Here is a 26,230-nt window from a genome sequence, read left to right as displayed (position 1 = left end):
ATGTCTATGGCAAGTACAGCCCATCCCTCTCCAGGACGTTTTTTGGGGTAGGGCTTTGCTCCCCCACGTGAAACAGATAGTACTGGTTTCCATAGTTACCAGTAGCATGGGATACTTCCTGATCAAACTCATGTATGGCAGCTTCATTATCTGGTCGCTGTAGTTTTTTGGTGTAAAGCGTCATGCCGCTCTTAAAAGATGAGCCGGATTTTGGCATTGACAGGCAGTTGCTTGAGACAATACTGATATTAGATCCTAAACCACTCGGGGAAAACTATTTCCTTTTGAAATTTAAGAGTAGGTCTGTTTGGTTCATATTCACGTTTGTACAAAAGTACATGGTCTAGAATACCGGAGCTCTGGAGGATACTCCCAGACTTCTGGGAAAGAAATGTTGGGAAACTGTCAGAGCTGTCCAGTAATTTAATCACGACACAGAAACTTTTAGATCTTTTTATTTGTCCGGCTTTAATATTTCTTCATACAACATGCTGATTTCCTTTTCTTTCCCATTCCCATCTTATCTGCCAATTTAAGGCGCTTTTTTTCAGGACCTGGCTGTAAGGGATGAATAGCCCAGATAAGAAGAAAAATCAAAGATGAAAACTGGTTTTCCCCAAGTCAATCTGCCTGAGCAAGCAGATTTAAAGAGAGCAGATGCCGCCCAGCGGCTCCAGGCCAAACACTGGCTCTGATGCACTGGCCAAGTCCAGAAGTAGCTTTGAAAGCAGAATTTTTGTTACTTCTTACTTTGGCAGACAAGAGTAATGGAAGCCAAGGCAAAATAAAATGTGCACTGTTTTGTCAGACAACCAACACAAATTCTCTAGAAAGGCCATCGTAAATTTACTGGATATTTCGCCCGACTGCTGCCATATTGGGAAGCCAGCAACTAGGTTGATGAACAACGCCAACTAAATGAAACTTATAAGTCAACTTCCTAAATTCAAAGTCTCCTTTCAGGGGTTGTCCAGAAATCAACATATGTCATTTCGTTCTGCCTGTTTGATAGCCCAAAAAAATGCTATTTCACAAACCAAAGAGAATAAATTGAAGTCGCTCTTCTTTCTTCCACCTTGCTTTCTCTTGGCATGTGATGGATGACGGTGTGACAAAGACGCTTGCTACACTCTACCTCAGCCGCCGGCTCACTTCCCGTCTGGCCTCATTACGAGATTAAGACAAATCTTTGCGAGGCTTTATAAATCTTGAGGGGCGAAAGATCTGGGTGATTTTGCCTCGCCGCGGTTTTATCCGCTATGCTTTTTGTTTCACACAAGACAACGGACGGGAAGCGCTACAATGGCAGCGACGTTCCTGTCGTATGGGAAACAGTCACTGGACTCACCCGCCATCTGCTGGATACCACCGAAAGGGCCCAGGTTGCCGGAGGACGTGGCCTGTTGGAGCAACTGTATAAAAGAAGAAAGGAAACAAGAAAACTAAGATTAAAGACAAATAAAATCAACAGTTTCCTTGCTTGAAAAGAGAAGGTGGCTAAGCAAGGTTGCTAAGGGGTTGAGTTCTTTGATTCCCCTTTTAGGTAACCTGCATACATGCCTATGTCGCCCCAAGGACAAGAGACCAGTTTGATTTCACAACAAAAATTTGTTGACATAATTTTTTTTCATTTTAGTCAAAAATAATCCTCAAAACAAAAAAAATATATCTGCCATCTGCGGTATGACAAAATTATTTTCAAATATTTGTCGAGTGGGGGGGAAAAAAAACTCAAAATGAGAGAATACAATAATTATTAAGAATATTATTTTATTATTATTTTAATGACTTGGTGAATGAATTTCGAATTAGACAGTTCAGCTAGCTTTAAGTGTTATTGTTCATAGTTTACTATTATTTAATTTATTTCTATAGTCTTAAACCCCAGTTTAATCCACAAAATGACAAATAATGCATTAAGATTTATACATTTTTAATAATATTTTTATCTCTTATACTAATATATTCATAAAAACCTCGAAAATAATTTTCCATGTGTTGTTTTACTTTTGCTCTTTTTGGGTATTTGTTTTAATTTTATAAACGAGCAAATTTAAAATGATAATCATAATTATAACAATAATGTTACTGTTTTGTTTATTTTTTGTAGAGTAGACCCCTGGGCAATGGTCCATCTAAGCTGCACATGTGCACAATTGCGCAATGGCCAGACCATCTCAGTGCACAAGAAAATCTATCCAGTGCATTAAAATCAGGGCTCCAAGTTGCAAAATTACTTCTCTAGAAATTGGGCCAGAAAAACTAAAAAATACGTAGGTTTCCTCTGTGAACACGGTATTTTAAAGTCAATATCATTACGAGATTGAGAAAATGAAAGTCAGCGTGCATGTGAACTGGAACTGGAGTGAGGCGGTTGGGGGACTGGAGTGGCAGGGGTGATGGTGAAGATCGTCTCCGCAGTTCAGCAGGTTTCTCCGTTTGCGCAGTGTGTAAAACGTGTTTCTTTATTCTTGACCATAGTTATAAAACAACCTAACATGTTTTACTTCTGTTGTGTTGTCAAACATCACAGGAGTCAGACTTCACATTTAAATTAAAATGTTCTCCTTTTCTTGGGTTATATGTTGCTGAAAAACCTGGTGTTACATTCAAATAATTTAGATATATTGTGAGTCAATCTTTTTGCCAACACTTCTTCCACTAGAAATAGTTCTGTATTGTGCAACCAACCAAATTAATCCACAAAATGTTAGTATTATGTAATAAAACATCTATCTATCTATCTACCTTGGTCATATCCCTCAAGAGGGGTGACCGACAGCAAGACACACACATACAACACATATAACAAAGAAAATAAAAGGGAAATAAATAGCATAAAAAACACACAAAAAGATTTGGACCATGGCCAAAACTAACTAACATTTTTTGTAATAAAACATACTTTAAAAAAAAATGGAAATATCATGTAAAGTTGTTGCAAAAACAACACGTTTGTGAGCCGTGCAACCTTTCTAAAATTAACATACATTATACATGATACATTAACCAATTCATTAGTAAGTTAAAAAATATTTGATTATTGCCGGAAACTCAGCAAGATGTGACGATTTGGTTGCCGCCACACTTGGGATTGATGTTTCTCAACATTGTTCCATGCGACACTTACAGACTTTGTGTGATTGCTCAGACCAGTGGAAAATCACAAGGAAACACATCCCATAGGTTACAAAGATCCTGCCTTCACAGTGTGAAATACGTGTTGTTTTAGGATCCCTCTTTACAGAATTTTCCCCAGTATATGAGATCAACATGAAATTATTTCGAGTGAGAAAATTCTATTATTAGATTTTCTAATGCATATGTAGAGGTACATCTATAAGATGCTCTCGTTGATGTCAAATTAAATGCTGCTCTGCTATTGGTTTGCATCACAACATCATGAAAATGCCCATGTTTTATTTGCTGAACTCCCTCCAACAATACTTTTGTCTTTATTTAAATCAGAATATTGTGTGTTTCATAAGGACCTAGCGAGTCGGGGATACAATAGTTTATTTTTTCTAGTGTATTAATATGCTAAAGGTCACACGACTTGCAGGGACACATAGGAAAAGGAAACACATGATAACCATGCCTATAAAAATTGTGATTATCAAGTAATATGAAGAGGGCACCAATAAACAATCAGAACTAATCGAAAAAAAAGGACCTGATTAAAGTAAGGACATTTTGTAAGGGGACGACAATTCTAGCAAGTGGAAATTCTAAAATCAGTTTAATTTTTAATCCACCGCTGCCGTTTCCTCCCCCTACCCTTCATTCATCTGCTACTCCAATTGACCAGCTCAAATCAAGTCACAGCAAAGGGAAATAAAATGTCATTTTTCCTTTACATTTACATTTATTTATACTGTATATTACATATAATTAGTACTTATTATATACCATTTTGTAATTGTTTTTAATCTGTGTATCGTAGATTTGGAGTGCATTAGCTATGCATTACCGTTTGTTTAACCCCCGGCAATAAAACAATTTCACTTTGCCATGCCGAATGGATTTGTGTAGTATCCTGGGGGTCTAAGGTATTATTTTTTATCATATTACCTCAAAACATGTTTAAAATAGAAAAAATAAAATAAAATCCTTACAATGGGAAACATTTTTTGTCTATGAAAAAAAAATCTGTAAAGTAAGAGATTCTTACTCCAACAAGGCAGAATTTGATTACGGTACTTAAAAGAAGGAAATATAATGATGAGCACAATCTTTCCTATAAGATGAATTGGATCCAAATTGATTATTCATGTAATTATTGATTTTTTATGTTGAATTACTATTTGAATGCATTTTTAGCAATCAGAATTATGTGGTTTATAGCTAATGAGGGTTAATTTGGAGTCTTTTTAAGAGGCCGGGAACGGATAGATTGGTTTTCAGTTTTTTTTATCAGAAAGATTCGCTCAAGATACAGGCAATTCTGGATGTGAACACGATCCAGGAATGAATTAACCTCGTCTGTAAAGGTATTACTGTATCTGAAAACAAATAAACATGAACATGACCTCTTGTGGTCGTATTACAATCAGGGACTACATATTATAAACTAGAGGTATTTAAATAGCTTTTAATTTTATGCAATTTTAATGAAACATGTATTTTTTCGGTAAATATATTTGATATCCTGTATCTAATATCAGTATTGATAATGGTAAACGTCACAGATCTATGTTGGGCCAGGCTGGCTGTAATCACTAAACACTAATAAACAAGCAGTGGCAAGCAAAACCAATGTACGTTTCTTTTCTTTTCTTTTTAATGAAGATTTATTCTTTTATTTGTAAAATTATTCCATGCAGAACGGCACTTCATCGTTTGATCAAGACAATTCTTAAATATATTTAGTTTCCTTTTGTGGAAATATCCGCACGAGCCAGGTGCACAAAACCAACGCTCCCCTGAGCATGAAAGCTCTCAAAAAACTAAAGCTGTGCTGATGACTTCAAATGGCATTTAAGGGAACATTAACACCTTGTTTTCTTTGTTTCAGAGGCAAACCCTTGCGCTGAAAATGACCACAACATTCGGCTTTTCTCAAAATGAGCTAAGGCCGCCGTCTTCCAATTTGAGGCGCGATGCAGAGTGATGACTTTTATTGAAGCAACTTGATTGCTTAATAGTGGCGCAAAGGACAGATGAGGGCAACCGGCGGAAATATTCAAACTTTAATGACGGCCCACCAAGAGCTCCTAAAAATGACTCTCATTCATCTCGCCCCTTTTTTTTCAGCACCTCCTCCTCCTCGCTCCCTTTATGTCTAATTTGGGAACACTTGGTGGTGGGGTTGTCATGGTAACAAAGATGAGAAGACCTTTTAAACTGCACATCCTTTTGTTTGAAACAAAAGCTGAATTTAGCTCCTTGCCTCTAAGAATAGCAGGGTGGAGTTTTGCTCTCGTGTTGACGGGAAAAGCAAAACTGCAAAGCGCTGGTCGATTGCCTGAAAGATTTCTACGTGTTTTGTCGGGAATAAATGAGCTGCCAATTTGAGGACGATTCCGATCTAAAAACTACAAGGGAAAAGGCAGACATTCTTCAAATTGTGCCCAGCTCGGTGGCCTCAGGTCCAGAGCCTTTGCTCTGAAAATGCTGGTCTACTAGTGGTCCCAAAAGAGCCAAGAAGAGAACCGCAGGTTCGAAAGTGTTCTCCATTCAGACCCCGGTGTTGTGGAATGCACTGATCTCTGGGATTTGATCTGGGACCTCAGTGGAACTGTTTAAATCTAGGCTTAAAACACACTTCTATTCAATAGCTTATGAATGACCTATATTTTCTCGACAGAACGAATGATTGAAAAAGAAAGAATGATAAGACAAAAAAGAAGAAAGAAAAGTAAGAAAGAAAGAGAAAGAAAGAGAAAGAAAGAGAAAGAAACAACGAGAAAGAAATTGATAAAGGAAGCAATAAAGAAAGAAAGAGAGTACAAATGATTGAGAAAGAATAATAGAAAGAAAGAAAAAAGAATGAAAGAAAAAGAGAATGAGAAAGGAATAAACAAAGAAAGAAAGAGGTAAATAAAGAGAGATAAAGAAGGAAAGGACGAAAGAAAAAAGGAAAAAGGAAAAGATAAATAAATAACAGTAAAGAATTAAAAAAAAAAAATAAAGAACAAAAACAGAGAAAGTAAAAATGAAGAATAAAAGAAACACACTAAAACAAATAAATAAAGAAAGAAGGGAAGGAAGAAACAGAGAAAGAGAAATTAAAAAAAGAAAGAGGGAAAGAAAGAAAATGATAGAAGGTTGTACCATGCAGAGGAACAAGAATACACTGATAAAACTTTTTAATGTTATGTTACTCTCTCTAAATGGTCATAGAATTAAAATGTAGATTGTATTTTCCAAAGTAAAAGGTTTTAGGTACAGCAATAACTGTACTTATAGGGATACGTTTCCATATTTTTCTCACAATAAAAAAGTGACTACATTTCCGGTTAATTGACGCTAAAATTAGCTCTCCTCACCGCCAAGTACTGCGGAGTGAGTCCGCCGAGGCCTGTCAGGCTCCCCCAGGTGGTGGCGCTATTGAGCTGCTGCATTTGCTGGGCCAGCTGCTGCTGCAGACGGCGTTGCTCTTTGTCCTTCTGCGTGTCGGCAAACTTTACCACAATGGGAGACGAGCAGCCCTGTGAGAAGGCAAATAAAGAGATGCGGCGTAAGGAAAAAACAAAGTCAGACAACAAGAAAGAGAAGATATAAATACTTGAAAGGAAAAAAATGCATTTGTGCAGGTCTTGTCAGAAAGTTGAACTAAAGGGTTCTTCCTTCTTTGTGGAATTGTCTTCTGTGTATCTCAAAGTGGGCAATTGGTTGGAGATTCATCAAAATTAGAAGTAACTGATTAATTACCGTATTTTCCTCTCTATAAACTGCACCGGATTATAAGGGGCACCCCTCAAAAAGAAAGTATTTGGTCACATGACACACTGGAGTATAAGGCGCATGAAATTGAGACCAAGTAAGAGCTACTGTGTGTATGTGACATAATGCGAAGCCACAAAACATTGCACGGACGCTCCCCTACTTTCGACCATACGACTTACTTAAAACGATAGATACAAAGATTTTTTTCGGGATGTCGAAAAATAAGTTACATTATTCATTGTGCGTGCCAAGACATTACTGTAGTGCTTCTTTACGCCGCTACCGGCGTGTGGCGCGGTGAGAGCTCACCCAGCATCCACTCGGAAAAAGAAATGTGGCTTTTTCTTTCTAGTTTGTGTGTAAACATTATATACTGTATCTCTAGTGTGTTAAGAACATTTTTATTTTATCTCGTGTATCCAATCTATATGGTTGGTGTAAAGTGTAAAAAAGAGGCAAGACGTTTCTTTTGAAATGTAAGTGGAATAAGAAAGCTTGATACGGTTGAGAAAATGGTCGGAACACTCTTCTTCGGCCACTTTCTACCACAGAGGAGGAAGTCGCCTTACTCATGAAGCGCATCTTCCAAAAGTAAGTTAAACTTAACTTTATTTATCTTTATAGAGCATATTATTCTATAAAATGTTTATTTTTTAGTACAAAACAATATAAGTAATACACACCTTATACATACTTTTATAAACCTTAAACATACAAAATATACAAATTAAACTTCAAAAACGATCGTCCGATCGTTCGTAAGTAGGGCAGCGTTTGTATGTAGCAAAAATCGAACACAAGTAATGGTGGTGGGAGCACTGACACACCATCAGTAGACCACCAGTGGTATGGATAACCCAGGATATGGCACTAGAGCTTATCCCATTATGATTTGCATAGTGCATTCTGATAGATTGAACAGTGAATCCACTTTTCCACTTGTGCATCAATAATGTCTTAGTTTAATATTTAAGCTTGTACTGTCTAGTATTTTGTTCAAAGACATTCTGTTTTCTCCATTCTCAAACATTCATTGGCGAAGAAGTGGAGAGCCTGATTGACCTATCAGAATACACTGAGCAAATCAGTGTTCTTGGTACAGGAAAAACAGTGTGATAATGATATAAGATCTTATGCCTCGTCATATATAATTGGTACCACGAGTGGTCTAGTGGGTAATTGTCGGCACTCTCACCCCCCACTATTTGGGATCGATCCCATTGCAAATAATGTTTTGCTATTTAGGTCAGTGATGTCCATCAATTAGATCAAAATTGCACAATAATTGCTAAAATACAGTATTCTAGAAATGTATTGAATCATTGTGCAGTCATTGCTCGGTTACGGTATTACCGTAAAACTTTGTATGGTGCTTCATACCCATAAATATTGTATTCATGTCCAGTATGATAACCCATACCTATAATTTCTGTATGCATTTCCAATCATATCCACACTAGTCTGCTGTGTATAAGGCACACTGGGTTATAAGTCGACTTTTAAATTTCTTGCCAAATTTGTGTTTTTAGGTGGGCCTCGTAGTCTGGAAAATAAGGTAAATAATGAACCACATTAAATCGTTGAATTGGCTTATATCCGTTTCTCATTTCACATTTGTAACTAGGTTGCATCAAGCTGATGAATGAACATGACGAGAAGAAAAAGAGATTTTCTATTACTTGGGAAGCATTAGAAGAACATTTTGGTCAGTTGGAGCGCAAGGTGCCCAAAACATGACCACCTTTCCACATCCCGTCATTTTTTACTTCCCAAAGATCATACAACAAGTTGAGATTTGCACAACAATGAATAACGCTTGGTGATGTACCACTGCCATGTGTTGACGTCTGCCATTATGACCATTGGGAACCTTAATATTGAGATAATAGTAGGCTGAAATGTGCCTATTGAAAAACTCAATTCAGCAAAACTCTTTTTGCCCAAACATTTAAATGGATTCCATCAATAAGAACGTCCTCACAGTCCGAAGAAAATATGACACATTGTCTTATACAGTGTTTTCCAACTGGTGGTTCGGGACCCGGAAGTGGTTCACAGATCCATTTTCAGAGGGCCGCAGCTCTTTGCCTTGGCAAAATGATAATGCTAATAAAAGGTCATTTAAACTCCTTAACAGTAGATGGCGATAGTTCCTTCAAAAGCGAGTTGACACGCGTTATTTCACACCACAGAAAAAGACCGATAAAAGTTTGTGTACACATGTTGATCAGAGCCATATACAGATACAAGGGGGAATACATAAGATATAGATTTTATTATCTTGAAGACAAAGTCACAGAAGTGACATGTTTTGGATTTTATTAAAAATGCAGATACTTGAACAAAGGGAACAGTTTTACTTGAAGTCGTTTTAGTCTTGCCTTCTTAAATGTGAATATATTCTACTATGCCTGGTTTAAACTACACAATCCTTTCATTTAATCAATTTAATAAGTGGAATTTTTTCTTGATTTGGGTTGCGGGTTTTAATTAGGGTGGAATGCTGGGTCCTGGTCTAATAAATATGATATATGTTTCTACTTATTTTGAAGATTAGATTATTTTGAAAGTTAAAAACCCATTATTGTGAGAATCTCCATGTTTTCGTAAAATGGTCTGAGTATAAATTACATTTACATTTGTGAAATTTAAAAATCTCTTTTTAACACTTTGAATTGAAATCATAAAACCATGTTTTGAAGAATTATACGATTCTAAATAAGGCTTCAACAAAAACTTTATATTATTCTGTTTTAGTATTATATTATTTTGATTAAAAGTATTTACATTTTAATTCCCATTGTCTAAAACAGATTATAAATTCAAAGTAACGCTGTTGAAAACAAACAAATGATCGGTCAGTTACTGGTTTGGACTAAAAATGATTAGAAAATCAGATTCTTCAGAATTCTTTCCAAGGAAAGCAAATTCAGTCAGGCTGAAATAGTCAAATATTCAATAATGAGACCCCCAAACAACCCTGTTTGTATAAAAACATATACAAAAAGGGTTGTTCGAAAACATAACACTTGCATGTATGGGCTGGTCAATAAAAATGAGAAACTACCAATTAGTCACCTAGAAGTTAAGTAGCGTCATCAGCATAATGCTTGATTTTGATTCAACACAGCCAATTGGTTTTGGATCATAAGAGGAATAGAAAACAGGAGCAAAAACAGGACAGGCGAAAAAGGGCTTGCCGTGTAAAAACGGATATTCGCAGACGGTCCGACAAAAGCGGACTGACAAGACAGAGTTTAAATACTGACAAGGAGCCAATCCGTCAACAAGCTGCAGCTGGCACCGCAGGAGCAGGGCCAATTGGGCGCCATGGCAACCGTGACACACGGGCGGGGCTAATTGGGTGCCATGGCAACTGTGACAGTAAATAACTTCGAGGAACATTGTATATTATTTAGCAAAACATCTATTGGTAAAAAAATTAAAATAATTCTTAAAAAAACAAAAGTGATTTAAACAATAAGCCAAAATACATTAACTATTATTTAAAATATATAATTTCAAATAAAAAAAACAAACTATTTTTCTTAAAAACAAAACGAAGCCAACAAAAAAACTAAAAATAAAGCCAATTAATAATACCATTAAAAAAAGATTGATATTCAGTTTGCCTTATTTTAAAATGACGTTGTGTATTATTTAGCAAAACTTTTAAAAAACATTCAAACCAAACTTAATTCATTAAAAATATTTACATTTATTTGGATAATAAGCAAAATTCATGAATTATATGAACGTGCATTTATAAAAACATGATATAGCGGTAAATTAGAATTTATTTGACATAACATGAGCCTCACAGAAAAGGAACTGACATAAATGTCTGCTTTCTTACTTCTTTCTACAGGTATTCAAAAACATCACAAAGGATGGGCAAAAGTTTTAGTCATTTTAAGTCTCCGTAGTTTGTATTCTTCCTTGTACTTTTAAGCACTTGTTTTGATTGCACTACATCTTACAGCAGCATCTAGAGGTCAAACAACACACATTGTCCCTTTGAAATGCCAGGGCCACAAGAATATTGTCAGACATTAGAAATACATTTGAAATACAGTCATTTATAGCTGACTCACAAAGTCTTTACAAAGCGCTCTAGATCCTGAACTGAATAAAGAAAGCTATTGTGGGAAGTAATTACATCGTTCTGAATTGAATGATAGGAAAGGCATTGAGGGAAGTGATTTGGTCATTGTGAAATGTATAAAAAATGCATGGCAGCAAAGCAAATACTTTAAAAGTTGAGTCTCACATAAACAGAAGGAACTGACGTAAAATTATCTGCTTTCTTGCTCCTACAGGTAAGCAAAAAAATCACAAAGGATGGGCAAAAGCTTTTGTCACTTTGAGTCTCTGTTGTCTGTATTATTCCTCGTACTTTTAAGCACTCGTTTTGATTGCCTTACATTATACATCAACATCTAGAGATCAAATAAAGCACACTGTCATGCAAAAACATCACGAAGGATAGGCAAAGGTTTTGGTCACTTTGAGTCTCAGTAGTCTGTATTATTCCTTGTACTTTTTAGCTCTCATTTTGGTTGCCTTGCATCATACATCAACATCTGGAGGTCAAATACTACGCATTGTCTCTTTGAAATGACATTCAAAAAATTGGCAAGCTCTTAACAAGACATGGAACCGTTTCATTTTCAGTTCTGTTAATACAAAAGAAAAATAAATGAAATAAAGAGCAAAAATGACAATGAACACACACACACATAATGCTAACTGATGTGCACGAAGCCGGGCATAAGCAAGAAGCTCGACTCCAAAGCCAGAGGGGCCCACAAGGGCTCAGTTATCTCCAAGTCCAGAAAGAGATTTCCCGACTTCTCCAACTATTTCATCAGCTGCCTGGGAGTGTTTGAGCGTATGCGTTAATGGGAGAGCACGCTCGAACGACGAGATGACCGGAAGGAGCCTGATGGAGAGATAACTGGTCGGCCAGAAGATTGAGAGATTCGGACCATCAGGAGTCACTTTAATTAGTGCCAGGGAATTTCTTTTTGTGTGTGTGCAAAGGAAATCAGGAGGTGGTTTCGCTTCGAGATATTCTTTTCTTGCGGTCGACACCAGGCAGGATTGGCTATGAACGGGCTGTTTTTTGATATTTGCTCAGGGCAGGGCTAGGCAAACTGCGGCCAAATACAAATGTTAAAAAAATATAATGACAATATGTAGGCAACACGGCGGCGCAGTGGTTAGCGCGTGTGCGGCACAGTTTTAAGGTCCTGGGAACCTCCTGTGTGGGTTCAAATCCAGCTACTGGACTTACTGTGCGGAGTTTGTATGTTCTCCCCGTGCTTGCGTGGGTTTCCTCCGGGCACTCCGGTTTCCTACCACATTCCAAAGACATGCATTTCAGGTGGATTGGCCGGTCCAAATTGTCCCTAGGTGTGAATCAGCGAGCGAGTTGTCTGTCCCTGTGTGCCCTGTGATTGGCTGGCAACCAGTTCAGGGTGTCCCCTGCCCACTGCCCGATGATTGCTGGGATGGGCTCCAGCACCCCCGCGACCCTACTGAGGATAAGCGGAGCAGCTAATGTAATGTAATGTAAACAATATGTAGGAAATGATAAAAAAAAACACTACTACTGTGTTGGTGTGGTGCCACTCTTGTACACTGAAAAGCTGGATCATTTGTATCATGTTATTTATCAAAGTAAATTGGATGGATGGTGTTATGAGTGCACTGCAGGAAAGAGGTCTATATATAGTGGAAGCTAGAGCTCTTGTTGGTGATAGGAATGAGTGGAGAGGTGTTGTAAAAGGATAGTGGGATGTTTAGACGAGTTCTATGGGACGGGTAGAGCACTTGTATGACGCGGCAGGGGTAAACCGGTGAAAGCTGTCGGGCCCTGCTGTTGAACAGAAGAGTGTGTTGTGTCACCCTGACCCGAGTGACATGGCCGCTTTCTTGTGTCCCGTTTCATCTGGAGGGACAAAATCATGACCAGCTTAACTTGTTTGGGTGGGCATTTAGGTTGGCCATGGTCCAAAAATGTTTGTGTGTGTGTTTTTTTGCCAACTTCAGTCACTACCAAGGAGTGATACAGAGATTAAAATCAACTGCCTTTTCACAAGTCATCTGTAGTGCTGTTGGTCCAGTGCTCTCTCAAATAAGCTGTTCTTTTTTTCTGTGAAAAATCCACAGTGTCATTTGGTCAATATCTCTTTAATGTATAGTGTTATTGCTTATTGTGTGCAAATAATCCAGAAGGGTCAATTCATTGTGGCTTTTTGGGAACCAATACCTTTTTACATTGAGGCACTCCTGCAATTGTCACTCTTTGTCTGACCCAGGCCCCTCATCAGAGGGAAAAGTTCAGTTAGCCCTCTCAGGAAAAAGTTTGGGGTCCCCTGCGCAAAACCATTCAAAGTAAATTGTGCAATATTTAACCACTAGATTCCACTGTTTTGTCTAATGGGAACGAAAACCTGTGCCAAATAAGAACAGGGTGGAGGCAAAATGTCAGACAAATTGGCGGCGACCACTAGGTATGGATTCAGCTATGTAAAAGAAATACAAATTCTTGACCTATGAATATTTATTAAAATAAACATTGGTATGATAGTGCATGTATTTTTGCCCATTACTCAAATAATTTTTTAGGCATGAATTATTACTAGGTGGCACTGACTGGATAGAGAATCGGCATCACAGTTCAGAGGTCCCTGGTTCAATTCCAGCTAGTGGCCTCCCTGTGTGGGGTTTTATTATTCTCCCTGTACCATTGTGTGTTTTCTCCTGACACTCTGGTTTCCGACCCAAAAATATGTGGTTACAAACATTGTCCCTAAGAATAAGTGTATGAGTGAAAAGTTAAAAAGGGGGAAAAAAAGCAGAATTAACACTAAAACGTTAACACTGAAAACACTGGAAATAAAAATTAAAATATTTAAAAATCGACAAAGAAAAACAATACAAAACAATAATAACCTTCTTTATACTCAACAAATTCAAAGCCAACAGCACAAAATCCCTGAAAAAAATGCATTTCGACCAATCAAGAGAAACATATTGTCTCGAAAGGAACCAGCTCTCGATTGGTGGTTCTCAAGGTTACGTCATTTTCTTCATGTTGAGGTTTTTGAGTTTTTCCTTGCCCTCATGTAGGTTTTAGATCAGGGGATGGTGTAATAATAGACTGTGGTTTGCAATCATCTGTGGTCTGTGAAGCTCTTTGAGACTCCTTGAGATTAAGGGCCATACTTAACTGAATTCAGTTTGTTTTTTTACCAATGGGAAGCACTAAATATTACACACTGTCCCTTTAAGTGATGACCTTCTATTCTGAGCGGAAACATTTTGATTTGAAACTCGTTTGAATACTGGCTCAAATCAATACTGCTTAGTTCCATATTATGTACATTTTGCCAGTTAAGCAGACTGACTTAAGCCAATAAAACATTGACAATAAACAGAATGTTTCTATATTTAGGTAGTGGAACGCAAATTAAAAAAAAAAAAAAGAAAAAAAAGATCTATTAGTTATGCATTTCCAGTACGTACAGTACCGGGGGTTGTATACAATGGTTGGATGAAGGGTGTGCAATGTGCCGACCCCACCTGTGAACCAATCAGCTGTCTAGCTAGCTTCCACTTTCATTAGGACCTGACATTCAGGCGGCCGTCGGCACGTGGCAGCGCCCGCCTGAATGTCACGGCGTAATGAGACGTCGGATATAACAGTGACAGGTCTGTCAACATGTACGCAGCCGTACCCCCCACTCACCCATCACAGTGAATATTTATAATACCGAATAATATTTAAAATGCTGAAAAACAACATTCGAGGGTATAGCAAAATCGAACTTATCTGCCAGAACAAAGTACTGTATTTCCTGTATCCTGTATCAGGTGCATCAGTTTATAAGGCGCATAATTTATGATAATTATTCTCATGTGTAAGGTACATGGAATTAAAACTACATTCAGGACTACGATAGCACAAAATATAAATATAAATAATATTTGTGCATTGATTGATCAGTCAGAAAATATCACCCATCACAATTGCACAACATTGGATGCAACAAATAACAATTGCATACCATTGGATGCAACGAGAATTGAATCCTGATCACAGCGAGGAGCATGTAAGATCCTATCCACTAGATCAGGGAAGTCAAACTGAGTTTAGCTGGATGGCGAGATCCAGTTTTTCTGTTTTTCTCAGGTGGGCTGTAACATTAATTTTTTTTTAGCTTTATCATTCAGCCTACATTAGTAACCTACCCTACATATAAAAGGAACATATGACAAGGGATATTTTCCAAGCACAACACATTTATTCACAAACAATGGGGACACATATTTAAATGTTTGGCATTGAATGTGTTATCTGGTTTAATTTACCAGTTAAGTGGATTAAGTTTTTCAAGTGAACTCACCACACTATACAAACTCAACACTGCATTCTTGTGGCCAGAAAGAGCATTTGGTTTGCAATAATTTAAACCAAATCCTTCCTTTTGATAGAAATGACCTATATACTTGCTGCTTTATTTTGTCATACCCATAAAGTGTAGGGACAACACATGAAAAGGCACTAGCTTTTTGCTCAAATTCACACTATTTTTAGTCACTGTACCAAATTGTTGATGTTATTAAGCAGGGGTGCGAGAATATTGTCAGACATTAAATTACATTCAAAATACAGTACAGGCGCTGCCCTACTTGCGAACGATTGTTCGTAAGTTGAATTTGTTCGTAAGTTGCTTCAGTGCTATATTTTGTATGTTTAAGGTTTATATAAGTATGTTTAAGGCTTGTATAAGTAACCTGTATTGTTTTGTACTAATAAAGAGATAAATAAAGTTGAGTTAACTTAATTTTGGAAGATGCGCTTCAAGAGGTCCTCCTCCGTGGTAAAAAGTGTCCGAAAAAAGCGCTCTGACCATTTTCTCAACCGCATTAAGCTTTCTTATTCTACTTTCTTTTAAAAAGAAACGGCTCGCCTCTTCTTTACACTTTACACTAAGCATATTGAATGGATCCACGAGAAATTTAAACAATAAAAATGTCACAGTTCGTAGCGCGCTGGAGATAGTTAGAGACATAGACAGTATAGAATGTTTACACAATAACTAGGAAGAGGAAGTGAATTTGTTTACTTCCAGGTGGATGTTGGGTGACCTCTCACAGCGCCACACACCGGTAGCGGCGGAAAGAAGCACTACAGTAATGCCCTGTACTCGGAAAAAGGTGCACACAATACAAAATCTAACTTGCAGCAATGTCCGGATATTTTTTGACATCCCGAAAAAAATGTTTGTATCCACCATTTTACGCAAGTCTAATGGTTGTAAGTAGGGGAGCATCTTTATTGTAAGGCTGACTCGCAAAGTCTTTACAAAGCGCTCCAGATCCTGACCTGAACCAAGAAAGCCATTGTTGGAATTAATTTGGTCATTCTGAACTGAATGAAAAGAAAGGCATTTTGGGAAGCAATTTGGTCATTGTGAAATATATAATTAAACGCATGGCCGCACATATTTAAGAGGGTTCGGATTCAGAATATTTATTGTCATTGTCAAAACTACAAATAAAACTTTGTTCAGAGAATCCATTCACACAAAAATAAAATACAAATTCATACAAAATCCAAACAATATCTATAATGAATATACGTAAATAACGCCAAACACATAAATGACCCGAAGTAAACATTAAAAGTGCGGACATGGTACCAACAATTTGACAGCAGCATAAGTTAATGTCAAAGTGGTATAGTCTCAGATGGGTGTCACTTACAGTTTGTGCTGAGAAAAAGTGAAACAAAACGATATACACCTGTGATCTTGTTGGGTTTTCTCCTTTTTCTAACTTATCTGGTTCCGTGAATAAAAATAGTGTGATAACGAGATAAGAGCTAGTGCCTTAATATTTGTTGGCTACATCCCTAGTGGACTAGTAGATAGCGCTCTCCCTCCCACTATCTGGGTTTGACTCCAGTTGTATCCAATATTGTGCAATTGAGAATAACCCTTCTACCACAGCTATATGGTTCGATCCTCAATGCCACCATTGTTTTGAAATTGTGGTCAGCGATAATGATCAATTATTGCACAAATATGAACGCATTTCTGCTTTTGTCTGCATCTAAGGGGCAGCCTATTATACGCACTCTCAAATTTCTGGCCAATTTCGGATTTTGAGTGCACGTTATAGTTGGGAAAATAAGGTACAACTGGTATGATGTGATTAGGAGGTGAGAAACACGCACAGGTTCGCAACTGCACACGGACAACCTCTCACACACGGTGAAACGGAGCCAAGCCAATAACCCGACTCTATTTACCAAAACTCATTGGGAGAGAAAGTAATTACTTTTAAATTGCAGACGCTGACCAAACCAAAGCGCCCAAGGCCTCGTGTCTTATTTACCTCAGGAAGTGTGTCAGCCACAAGAGTGTCAAATCGTTCTTGCTTAATAGCTTAATAACTTTTCTTATCATGACTACAAAAAGTAATCTTGACAACCAGACATTTTTGGCAGAAGGTTGCTTCCAATCCGTGACAGCATGAGATAAATCTAAAAGACAGAGACGTAATTTTACATGTTTATGTGCAGCCGTTTAAAAAAAAAACAATTACCTAAAGGTGCTGTCCGGAATTTGGAACTTTTCTATTTCTAAGCCATCTTCTGGCTTGTGTCATCATTGCAGCCTTAGTGAAAAACGCCTTTTCGTACCTTCACCATTGTCATGCTACACTAACAAAAACTGTAGTGACGGACATGTCACTCGCCAATCCCCACGCCCTCCCCGTTCCTCCTACCTAAAGGCGCAGTAGAAAAAAATAACTTAATTTCGAAAAAAAAAATCAACTCAACGAGAATTCTTTTAAAGACACACTCCTCTTTAAAATACTCAATTCATCTGTTGATGCATATGAAATTTAATCAATGAAATTGGGAAACTCAAAAGAATTTTATTTCAACCTGTGTCATCAAATACAGTGTTTTTCAACCCTTTTTGAACCAAGGCACACTTTTATTTATAAAAAAGTTCAGAGGCACACGTCCATCGAAAATGTTAGAAAATGAAGTTATGTCAAATATTTCACTGTACTACCTCGTAAGTAGGTAATTAGTATATAAAAATAAGAAATTAATACCTAAAATAAAAAGAATGATGTGCTGTTTTTATGTTTTTATTTTTACAGTACAATCTTAAACTGCTTTGTTAAACAAATGAAGTTATTAAATGTACGGTGCTACCTCGCGAGCAGATAATTAGTATATTAAAAGTATATAACAAATTTACTGCCACATGATATGGATGACTATTACAGGTCCTCGTCTGAAGAAAGCAAAAATATTGAATAATGGCCTGATTTTTTTGGAAAGATAAAATTGGGCAAATTCCAGCGGCACACTAGACAAGGTTTCACGGCACACTTGGAAATGATTTATAACACAGTTATTCCTTGCTATAACCCAATTTACTTTTACGTTACACGTTTAAGAGTATAGCAGAGTATCCAATTGTACAATAACAAGAAAAATGGCTCGGCCAATAGAAGATGAGATTCTACTGCCTCAAGTGGTCAAAGGTCAAGAAATGCAGAACCCGTTTTGACCACTAGAAGGTGTTTAAGACCCCACAAAAGCAGACCGCAAATTCACGGAATTGCTTATCACTGTCTCTTTTTGACACTCAGTATTTACTGTCGAAAAGCTAGAACTCTGAGGATTAGAAGCGTTTTTACTCCTAATATATAAAAATATTTTGATCTGATAGTTCTGACTGTTGATCTGTTAAATTAGTTCTCCATTACCGGTAATTAATCGATCTGACAACGCTGTTTTTGGCCAATCAGAACCAACAACCCTGCCCCCTTTTTGTATCATACAGAATGCATGGCATACTAGCGGCTTCGCCATCTAAAGGTGCATAGGATCGATGGGATGTAAAATGAAGTTCTACAGAGTTTTATTTATTTTTATTACACTGGTGCTGGGTCGGTTGCTTGTCAGTGAGAGAAGTTTGTAAGTTAAAACAAGCGAAGGAGGCGTTTCAAAATTGAAGTCAAACTTGTAAATTATGGGAGATATAGGATGTAGAATTTGTGATCTGGTATATCGGATTTGAGAGGCTTTTGATGTAGTTTCCATGTTCCTCGCCAGAGACTCAGAACCAGTGGAGAAGGCACCACTTATTTTGTGAGTCACTCATTTGTATATCCTCTATTTACCATTATCTCTTACAAATCGCAATCTATTTCGAAGTGTAGTTGGTAAGGGGCTTCTGACATCCTCGCAGATCCCCAGAATTTTGCATCCACCCTTAAAAAGGTTATTACTGTCTTTGGACACATTGATCCTATGAATATAACTCTGTATACAGTATGATAATTGAGACCCTTTTCTACTGACTTTTGAGATCATTTTGCATAATAAGGAAGAGATGATACGGCTATGCTACAGAGGTGGGTACATTTACTCCGTTACATCTACTGGAGTAAGTTTTGGGAAATTATGTACTTTTAGGAGTATTTTTAAATCCCTATACTTTTACTTTTACTTGAGTAAATTTGTGAAGAAAACACAGTATTTTTTCTCCGCTACATTAGGCAAAATTGAAGTCGTTACTTCATTCCTTAATACATGTCCACGTAGGTACACATATGTCTGTCTCCGCTAAGGCACATTTATTTTGACGCAGATCTCCGCCAGGCTCTACCATGTTTAACCAATCAAACGTTGCAGCCTCCTCACGTGACCATATTTAACGACAGCGGGGTAAAGAGTTGTTTACGGATGAAACAGATGGAAAATGTCGCTTAGCAATAACGACTATGAAAACACAGAAGAGGAGGAGCACCTCTGGCCTCACATCAAAAGCATCTTCCCCTTAAAAGGGTACCAAACGCCAGCTACAATATGCAATGTCTCTTTTGTTTGAATTCATGGGCTAGCATCTTGTTCTGCTTGCAGAGGCTGTAAAGATAAAAATGTGCTACTTGGTGCAACATGTACTTAATTTATTTAATTGATTTATACTATTTTTACTTAATTGTTTATTAAAGCACTTGAATTTACGTTGATTATTTTAATCAACTTATAAATTTAATTTGTTTTTTGTTTATTGGATGGACTTTGATAATTTGATGATCTGATTGGTTGTTTCTAAAAAAAATCAATAAGTATGACGTTGCTGCAGTTACCCAGTACTTGAGTAATTTTTTCACCAAGTATTTTTTTACTTTTATTCAAGTAAGTACTTCGGTCTACTTGAGTAATATTATTCTGAAGTAACAGTACTTTTACTTGGGTAAAATTTTTAGCTACTCTACCTACCTCTGCTATGCTATCAGGAATAGCGACCAAAGAGTCGCTCGCTGTATTTTCGTCTGCTCTATTTGCTCCGCATGTGATACATGGATACAGTATCTATGGTGGGCGTGGCTTGGATCTAATAATTGACGAGTTATTGCGACTCCAACAGACGACCCTTCAAACAAAGGTTCCCTACACCTGAAAAGGAATTGTCATAAAATCTTTCCAACCTCACAATGAGATGTGAAAGGTTGCAATTGGCCAACAGCATGCATGGATTCGCCACACAATGCCAGTAGTCGAATGCATGCATCCGTAAGGAGGGGGCGGATGTCACGGTCAGGGCGATTACGATGATCGCGCCTAATGACGGGGTTCCAAGGGGGTTACAAGAACGGGCCTATGCAGCACACAGCCTGTTATTAGCGCTGACTCACTCGTCTAATTTTCTCCCAATGGCAGGCCTGTCACCCATCCGGAACCCTAAGATGGCGCACACGCGTGCACAAAAGAAAATAACTGGCATCCACGACCCCTATTAAGGCGCAGCTGATGAGGTCTGCAGTAACCTCCTTCTCTGTGTCAAAGGTGTTTGTTTTCACTGATTTTTTTATTCCGTGAGGTGAGAGTACCATCGCCGAGGCGTATCTGCACCTACACTACGAGCATGTGTAAACGCAACGTTTTTATACACTTAACTTGCACATAAATTCTCCAATGCAAACTGACCCTTATAATTTGCTCAGTTGCAGCCCCAGAATTATTGAATAATTTGAGTCCGTATTGGGAATTTGAAGCGAATTGAGTAGGCCTCTTTATCATGAGTAAATCTCCCCAAAAAAATCCCACAAAAATGCAAAACAAGTAAGAGGTTTTCAAGATCTTTCACTTAGTGAATTGCTGTAAAAACGCCACTTCATAGCCTGTTTGAGTGGCATCATGAAATTTTGTGGGTATCTTAAATAGAGGAATAAAAAGAGTCTCAAGAAGCAATGGCACATAATTCAGCAGAAAGCGTCACGGTGGGGTATGCGGGCACCACGGTGGAGGACAGAAAATACGTACAGAAAGTAATGAATACCGCCTGGAAAATTCCGGCCCCCATTTCTTTGACTTTTTCCCCTCTGGTAGGCAATTTTTACAGTTTAAGGATTCCTAAACCAACAGGGTCCAGATTTCCCTTAAAAACAAAGAATAACCAGTTGGAAAAGCCTGTCTCTTCTCTAGGGCCATCACCACCCTAAACAAGCGTGAAAAATATGTATCTTGTCAGTTGCATTGAAAAATTTGTCCACTTTTTGGGGAATTTTTGGTACGACAAACATTGTACGACTTTGCATATGATTCACTATTTTTCATTGCAACATAGACCAGTTTCTGTCATGATTACTGATGCGAGGCACCTTAGTCTGCTCCTTTGGCGGCAACTGCCTCGGACGCTGATTGGCTGCTTGTCTCTTTTCACCCCCCCGTCTTACTGTCACCCATTGTCAGTCCGTCTTGCGAACCTCAGCTACGCTAGGCAAGCCTTCCGACCCTGACTCTCTCCTGTTCTTATTCCTGTTTGATTCCCGGCTCCGGCCCATTTTCTGAATTTGACTACGTTTTTGCTCCCCCGTCCCGGCCACCAATCTGTTTTTCCCGCTCTCGACACTGCCTTAACTCGCCACGGAAATACCACTTCCGCGTCTGAGCAACCTGCTCCCCACGACCAGCGATCTCAGGATCGTGTGTACTATCCTTTCCCTTCTTCCAAATAAAACTATCTGGCAAATCTTTTATCTTATTTTTCTCATTTAAGTCTATGTTATGTGTGTTGCCACATCTAATCTCTAATGTTTACTGATATCAATGGAAAAGGTAATTAAAATTAATTCAATTTAATACAATTCGATAAAATTCAATGAAAGTCAGCTATTCAATCAAAAACAAAACAAGTCAGGGGGTTCCCATGATCAGGGCAAGAAGTAGTTTTGTGGGTTTCGGTACCATAAGTAGTTCAACAATGACGTCTCACGAGACTATGTGTAAAAGGACAAAATCACTGTGACTTGGGTTTGAAATAGTCACATTCCCGGTTATTTTAATGGATTTTAACCATTTTGCAGGAAAAAAAAAACGAAACAAAAGGACCCTGGCTAGGCAACAAGATTAGCAGGATGTGAGTGTGACTCATTTTGTATGGCCGCAGAGCACAACGATGAACTCTGATGATATACAATCAAACTGTAATCGCTTCACAAAGTTGTAGCTCATTAATGAAATTCAAAATCCAGCCCCAAAAGAAAGTCTCACTAAGCAGCAAGCCCATCTATAAAAAGACCCACAGGTCTTAGGATTGCATCAGTACTCAATCGCACTGGAAAATATGGTACTAGCTTTGTTATTTGTGCAGACATTTTGAATGAATGATCTGTGTGTGGCAGTGCAAGGTAGAAAATGTCTGAAACACCGATTCTTATTAATATCGGACAAAGAGTATAAGATGAGAAGGCACAGTACCTCCATAGTCTGAGACTGATGCATGGCTTTGATTGCATTCTGTGCCATGGCTCGGGTGGAAAACGTGACAAAGGCACATCCTGTAGGGAGGGATGAGGGGCACAGGGAGGGGATTGGGGAGGGATGGTTGGACAGCAGGAGGGAGGAAGGAGGGCAGGAAGAGGAGGAAAGACGAGAAAGAACAAAAACAAGACAAAAGGGTTGGACACGTCGTCGTTATAAAAAAACCCACAAGAGACCCAAAAAACAGAGAACGAGACAACGAGTGTTGTCAGTCGCTATTGGAACAACATCAGGAAAACAGGCACGGTGGTCTCAACAATCACAGTCCCGCCCACTTTCCACGTGACTCCACCTCCCCGCCATCCGAAGCTTCCGAACAGCTGCGACGATTGTGAAGTGGATCCAATTTTTTGCGCATTTGAATTTTCAACTAAAAGTAGACTTCCTTTTCACTTTCAGGCGTTTTTTATGGAGAAGTTTTGTGGGTTCGCCGATGACTAACATCCTAAAAAAATTTGGCTCAGTTTTAAATTCTCACAATTTACGGTAATAGGTTTCCTAAACACTACCCCGAAATGACTTTTATGAACAAAACTGACTGACAAACTAAAAAGTCTTCCAAGTTAGATCAAGCAGAGTAGAACTACATCACCTAGACTTTAGTCCTTGAAGCCTAGCATTCTACGATCAGAAGACCCACAACATTTTTCAAGAAACCCTGCCTGAAAAGAAATAAATAGTCTACAATTTGATGTGATTAAAACCCCTGGATAACCCTAACACCCTTTTCTTCTTTGGAAAATTATAACCCTTGGGTTATCCACGGTTAATAAAACATTTGAACTATGATACCTGAAAATGCTTTGACCACGAACCCCTTACCCCCAAAATACAGTAATCTCAAATTCCTGAGCCTGTAGATAGGGTTTGGTTAGGGGTTGGGTCCAATGTAAAATAGAGTATTTAATAAAGAAAGGTTGCTACTTTGCGGCTTTTGACTATAGCAGGTCCTTTTTGCAACCCAACCTCTGCAAAAAAAGGATTACTGTAATGCTAAAATATGATTAAATTATAGCTAGCATGAAATCAGTGTCTAATCTGCCCTTTTACAACTTTGATTTGCCATTTTGATGACCTGCTCCCTAGACCGCTGTTCCGCTTTTAAATGGGTCAATGTCTCCCTTACGATTAGTACTTGGGGCTATTATAAAGCCATCAGCGGTTATCGTGGGCTAAAAACTCAGCTTGACCCGTTTACTGCCACTAAATAAACCGTGAACCTGGTTATTTATTTCAGCTTCCTAGCCCTAAAAATATCTTCCCTGTGGCATGGAAGCAAACAGCCCTTTCGTAAAACTAGGCTAGCTCCCTTGGCCCTCCTGGTCTGCTGGTGGTATGATCCATATTTTATTAATAGAACGACGGCTCCTCTGATTGATGCCGCAATCTTTAAAAGCGGCCCAGTGGCACCAGGAGGCAGGGCCTGCGTATCCCGGGAACTACGGGGACGCTTTTGGATGCTGTTTATTTCCTAACCTGGTCGGGGGCTGTTTATTCACCCGCTCAGCCGGTGCGGCATTACTTCCTATACCCACTCACTGCAAAGTGCTCCGCATTAACACCGAGTCATCTGAAATATTGATCAGGACAAAAGAGCGGCACTTGGAGAAATGTGAGGGAGGCGGTTTGCAGACGGCGGATGTCGGGAGAACAAATTGGTACATTTTGGTGACACCGGGCTGCTTCTTGTAGAATCGGGGGAGAGTGGAGCACGCTGAGAAAGTCCAAGCAACGGTAAAACACTCAGAACAACTACACAATAACTACACGATAACAACACCAACAGCAGCACACGACTGACAAGATGACACTGAAGCTGGCGTTGACGGGAGGAGGAAAAGGAAAAAGAGGAGGAAGAGGAGGAGGACACACTGGAAGCGCAGGTGGTGGATTTTCAACCGAGCTGCAAATAATTCTCACTGAGATGATGGATTTACAAAGGAGTCAGTTGTTGCACACTGGTTACTAGATATGAAATTGTATCGGCAACAATACTCGCCCATATGGCCGATGTCTCAGCGAACTACAATATTGTGATAAAGTTCTTACATTTAAAAACAATAACAATGCCATACCGTTAAGATAGTGATTTAATGTTTGGTTTTCTCTTTTTAAGACGATAAAAACTGTTGATTATTTTTCTGTTACTGTGATATAAAAAGGAGGGATAAATAAATCATTTATTCTGTTTTTACTATTGAAATCTGCAAACAAAATTGGTGAGGATGCCAAGATTGTTTGATATTTTTTACAGTGGTTCATTATTTTGGCTCACTGTTGTTTTGACTGTTATGTTGCACTGTTATTTAGACAATTATGAGCTGTTTACGTCATTGTCACTATTGGTCAATCATTTTGCTGTTCTTTGATTTTTACACCCTCTAGGGTTGATCTGCTACTGGGAAGCAGTAGGTGAGGCGCTCCTTTTGGGATCAAGAGGTCTCATGATCGATTCCCGGCTCCTCCGTGTTATATGTCGAAGTGTCCCTGGGCAAGACACTGAATCCCTAATGCCCCCGATAGCAGGTAGTTGCCTTGCATGGCTGACGCTGCTATTGGGTAGTTAGTGTGTAAAAGGGAAATGTGTAAAGCACATTGTAAAGCGCTTTGGGAGGACCTCAGTGACTTGAAAAGCGCTATTTAAAAGAAGACCATTTACATTTACATTGTAAACGAAGAGATTTAATAGAAATAAAGCTCTTTGAGTCTGACCTTTTAGAACAGTTTGGAATTTCTTAGCCGAGGGTTGGGTACAGTTAACCAATATACTCTTGGCAAGTTCAAAATCCAGTGATGTGTCCTTTATCATTTTGAAAGTATCTACTAAACAATTAATTTACCACATACATTCTGGATTCATTATAGTATCAACTGTTTTAGTGTTGTTGAGTACAGCAAATTCAAAAATAAATTCTCAAAATATTAGAATATCTTGAAAAAGTATACAAGTAAAATGTGAGCAAACATATACCATAGTAAAAGAATATTTTTAGTGTATTAGTAATAAATCCAGAAAATATGACTTTTTTTGGAGCCGGATTGTTGCACGGTGCATACATTTTGATCCAACGTACTTGCACTTGGACCTGATGTATGGCATCATCTAAAACAGGGGTCTCGTACATAGTGCACATGCCCTATAAGGACAGCTGAGGTGCCCGCGACCTGTTCTGAAAATAGCTCACTAGTGCTTGGTCATTGTGATTTAGGCCCAAAACACACCTATATACCTTATAATTGACCTATATTTAATGTTGACAATATCTGTGTATTATTTGATATTGCCGCATCCATTGCATCCTGGTCATCCTAGAAGGGGGATTATTTCATGTGCAGTCCCTTCTCAAGGTTGATTTATTTTGATGTTTTTGAGTTTTTCCTTGCCTTCATGTAGCTTTTAGAACAGGGGATGGAGAAATAATAGTCTGTAGTTTGCTATAATCTGTGGTCTGTGTAGCCCTTTGAGACTCC

At 38.4% G+C, this 26,230-nt stretch overlaps 1 protein-coding gene across 8 annotated transcripts in view; it reads right to left on the bottom strand.

Moving 5' to 3' along the window:
• celf2 (cugbp, Elav-like family member 2) overlaps positions 1-26,230 on the bottom strand; it is a 225,462-nt gene that overhangs the window by 18,371 nt on the left and 180,861 nt on the right. For all 8 annotated transcript variants that reach the window (XM_088348362.1, XM_088348360.1, XM_088348364.1 and 5 more), the window contains 3 exons: positions 22,697-22,776; positions 6,489-6,650; positions 1,349-1,412 (listed from right to left, as the gene is read on the bottom strand). In XM_088348362.1, the coding sequence (XP_088204488.1) occupies positions 1,349-1,412; positions 6,489-6,650; positions 22,697-22,776 (306 nt within the window). The remainder of the gene's footprint in view (positions 1-1,348; positions 1,413-6,488; positions 6,651-22,696; positions 22,777-26,230) is intronic.

Source organism: Urocampus carinirostris, chromosome 11, assembly GCF_059441175.1.
Source record: "Urocampus carinirostris isolate Australia breed hairy pipefish chromosome 11, RoL_Ucar_1.0, whole genome shotgun sequence".
Classification (NCBI taxonomy): Eukaryota; Metazoa; Chordata; class Actinopteri; order Syngnathiformes; family Syngnathidae; genus Urocampus; species Urocampus carinirostris.
Note: the sequence above shows the minus strand (reverse complement) of the source record. Positions and strands in the feature narration are given on the sequence as shown.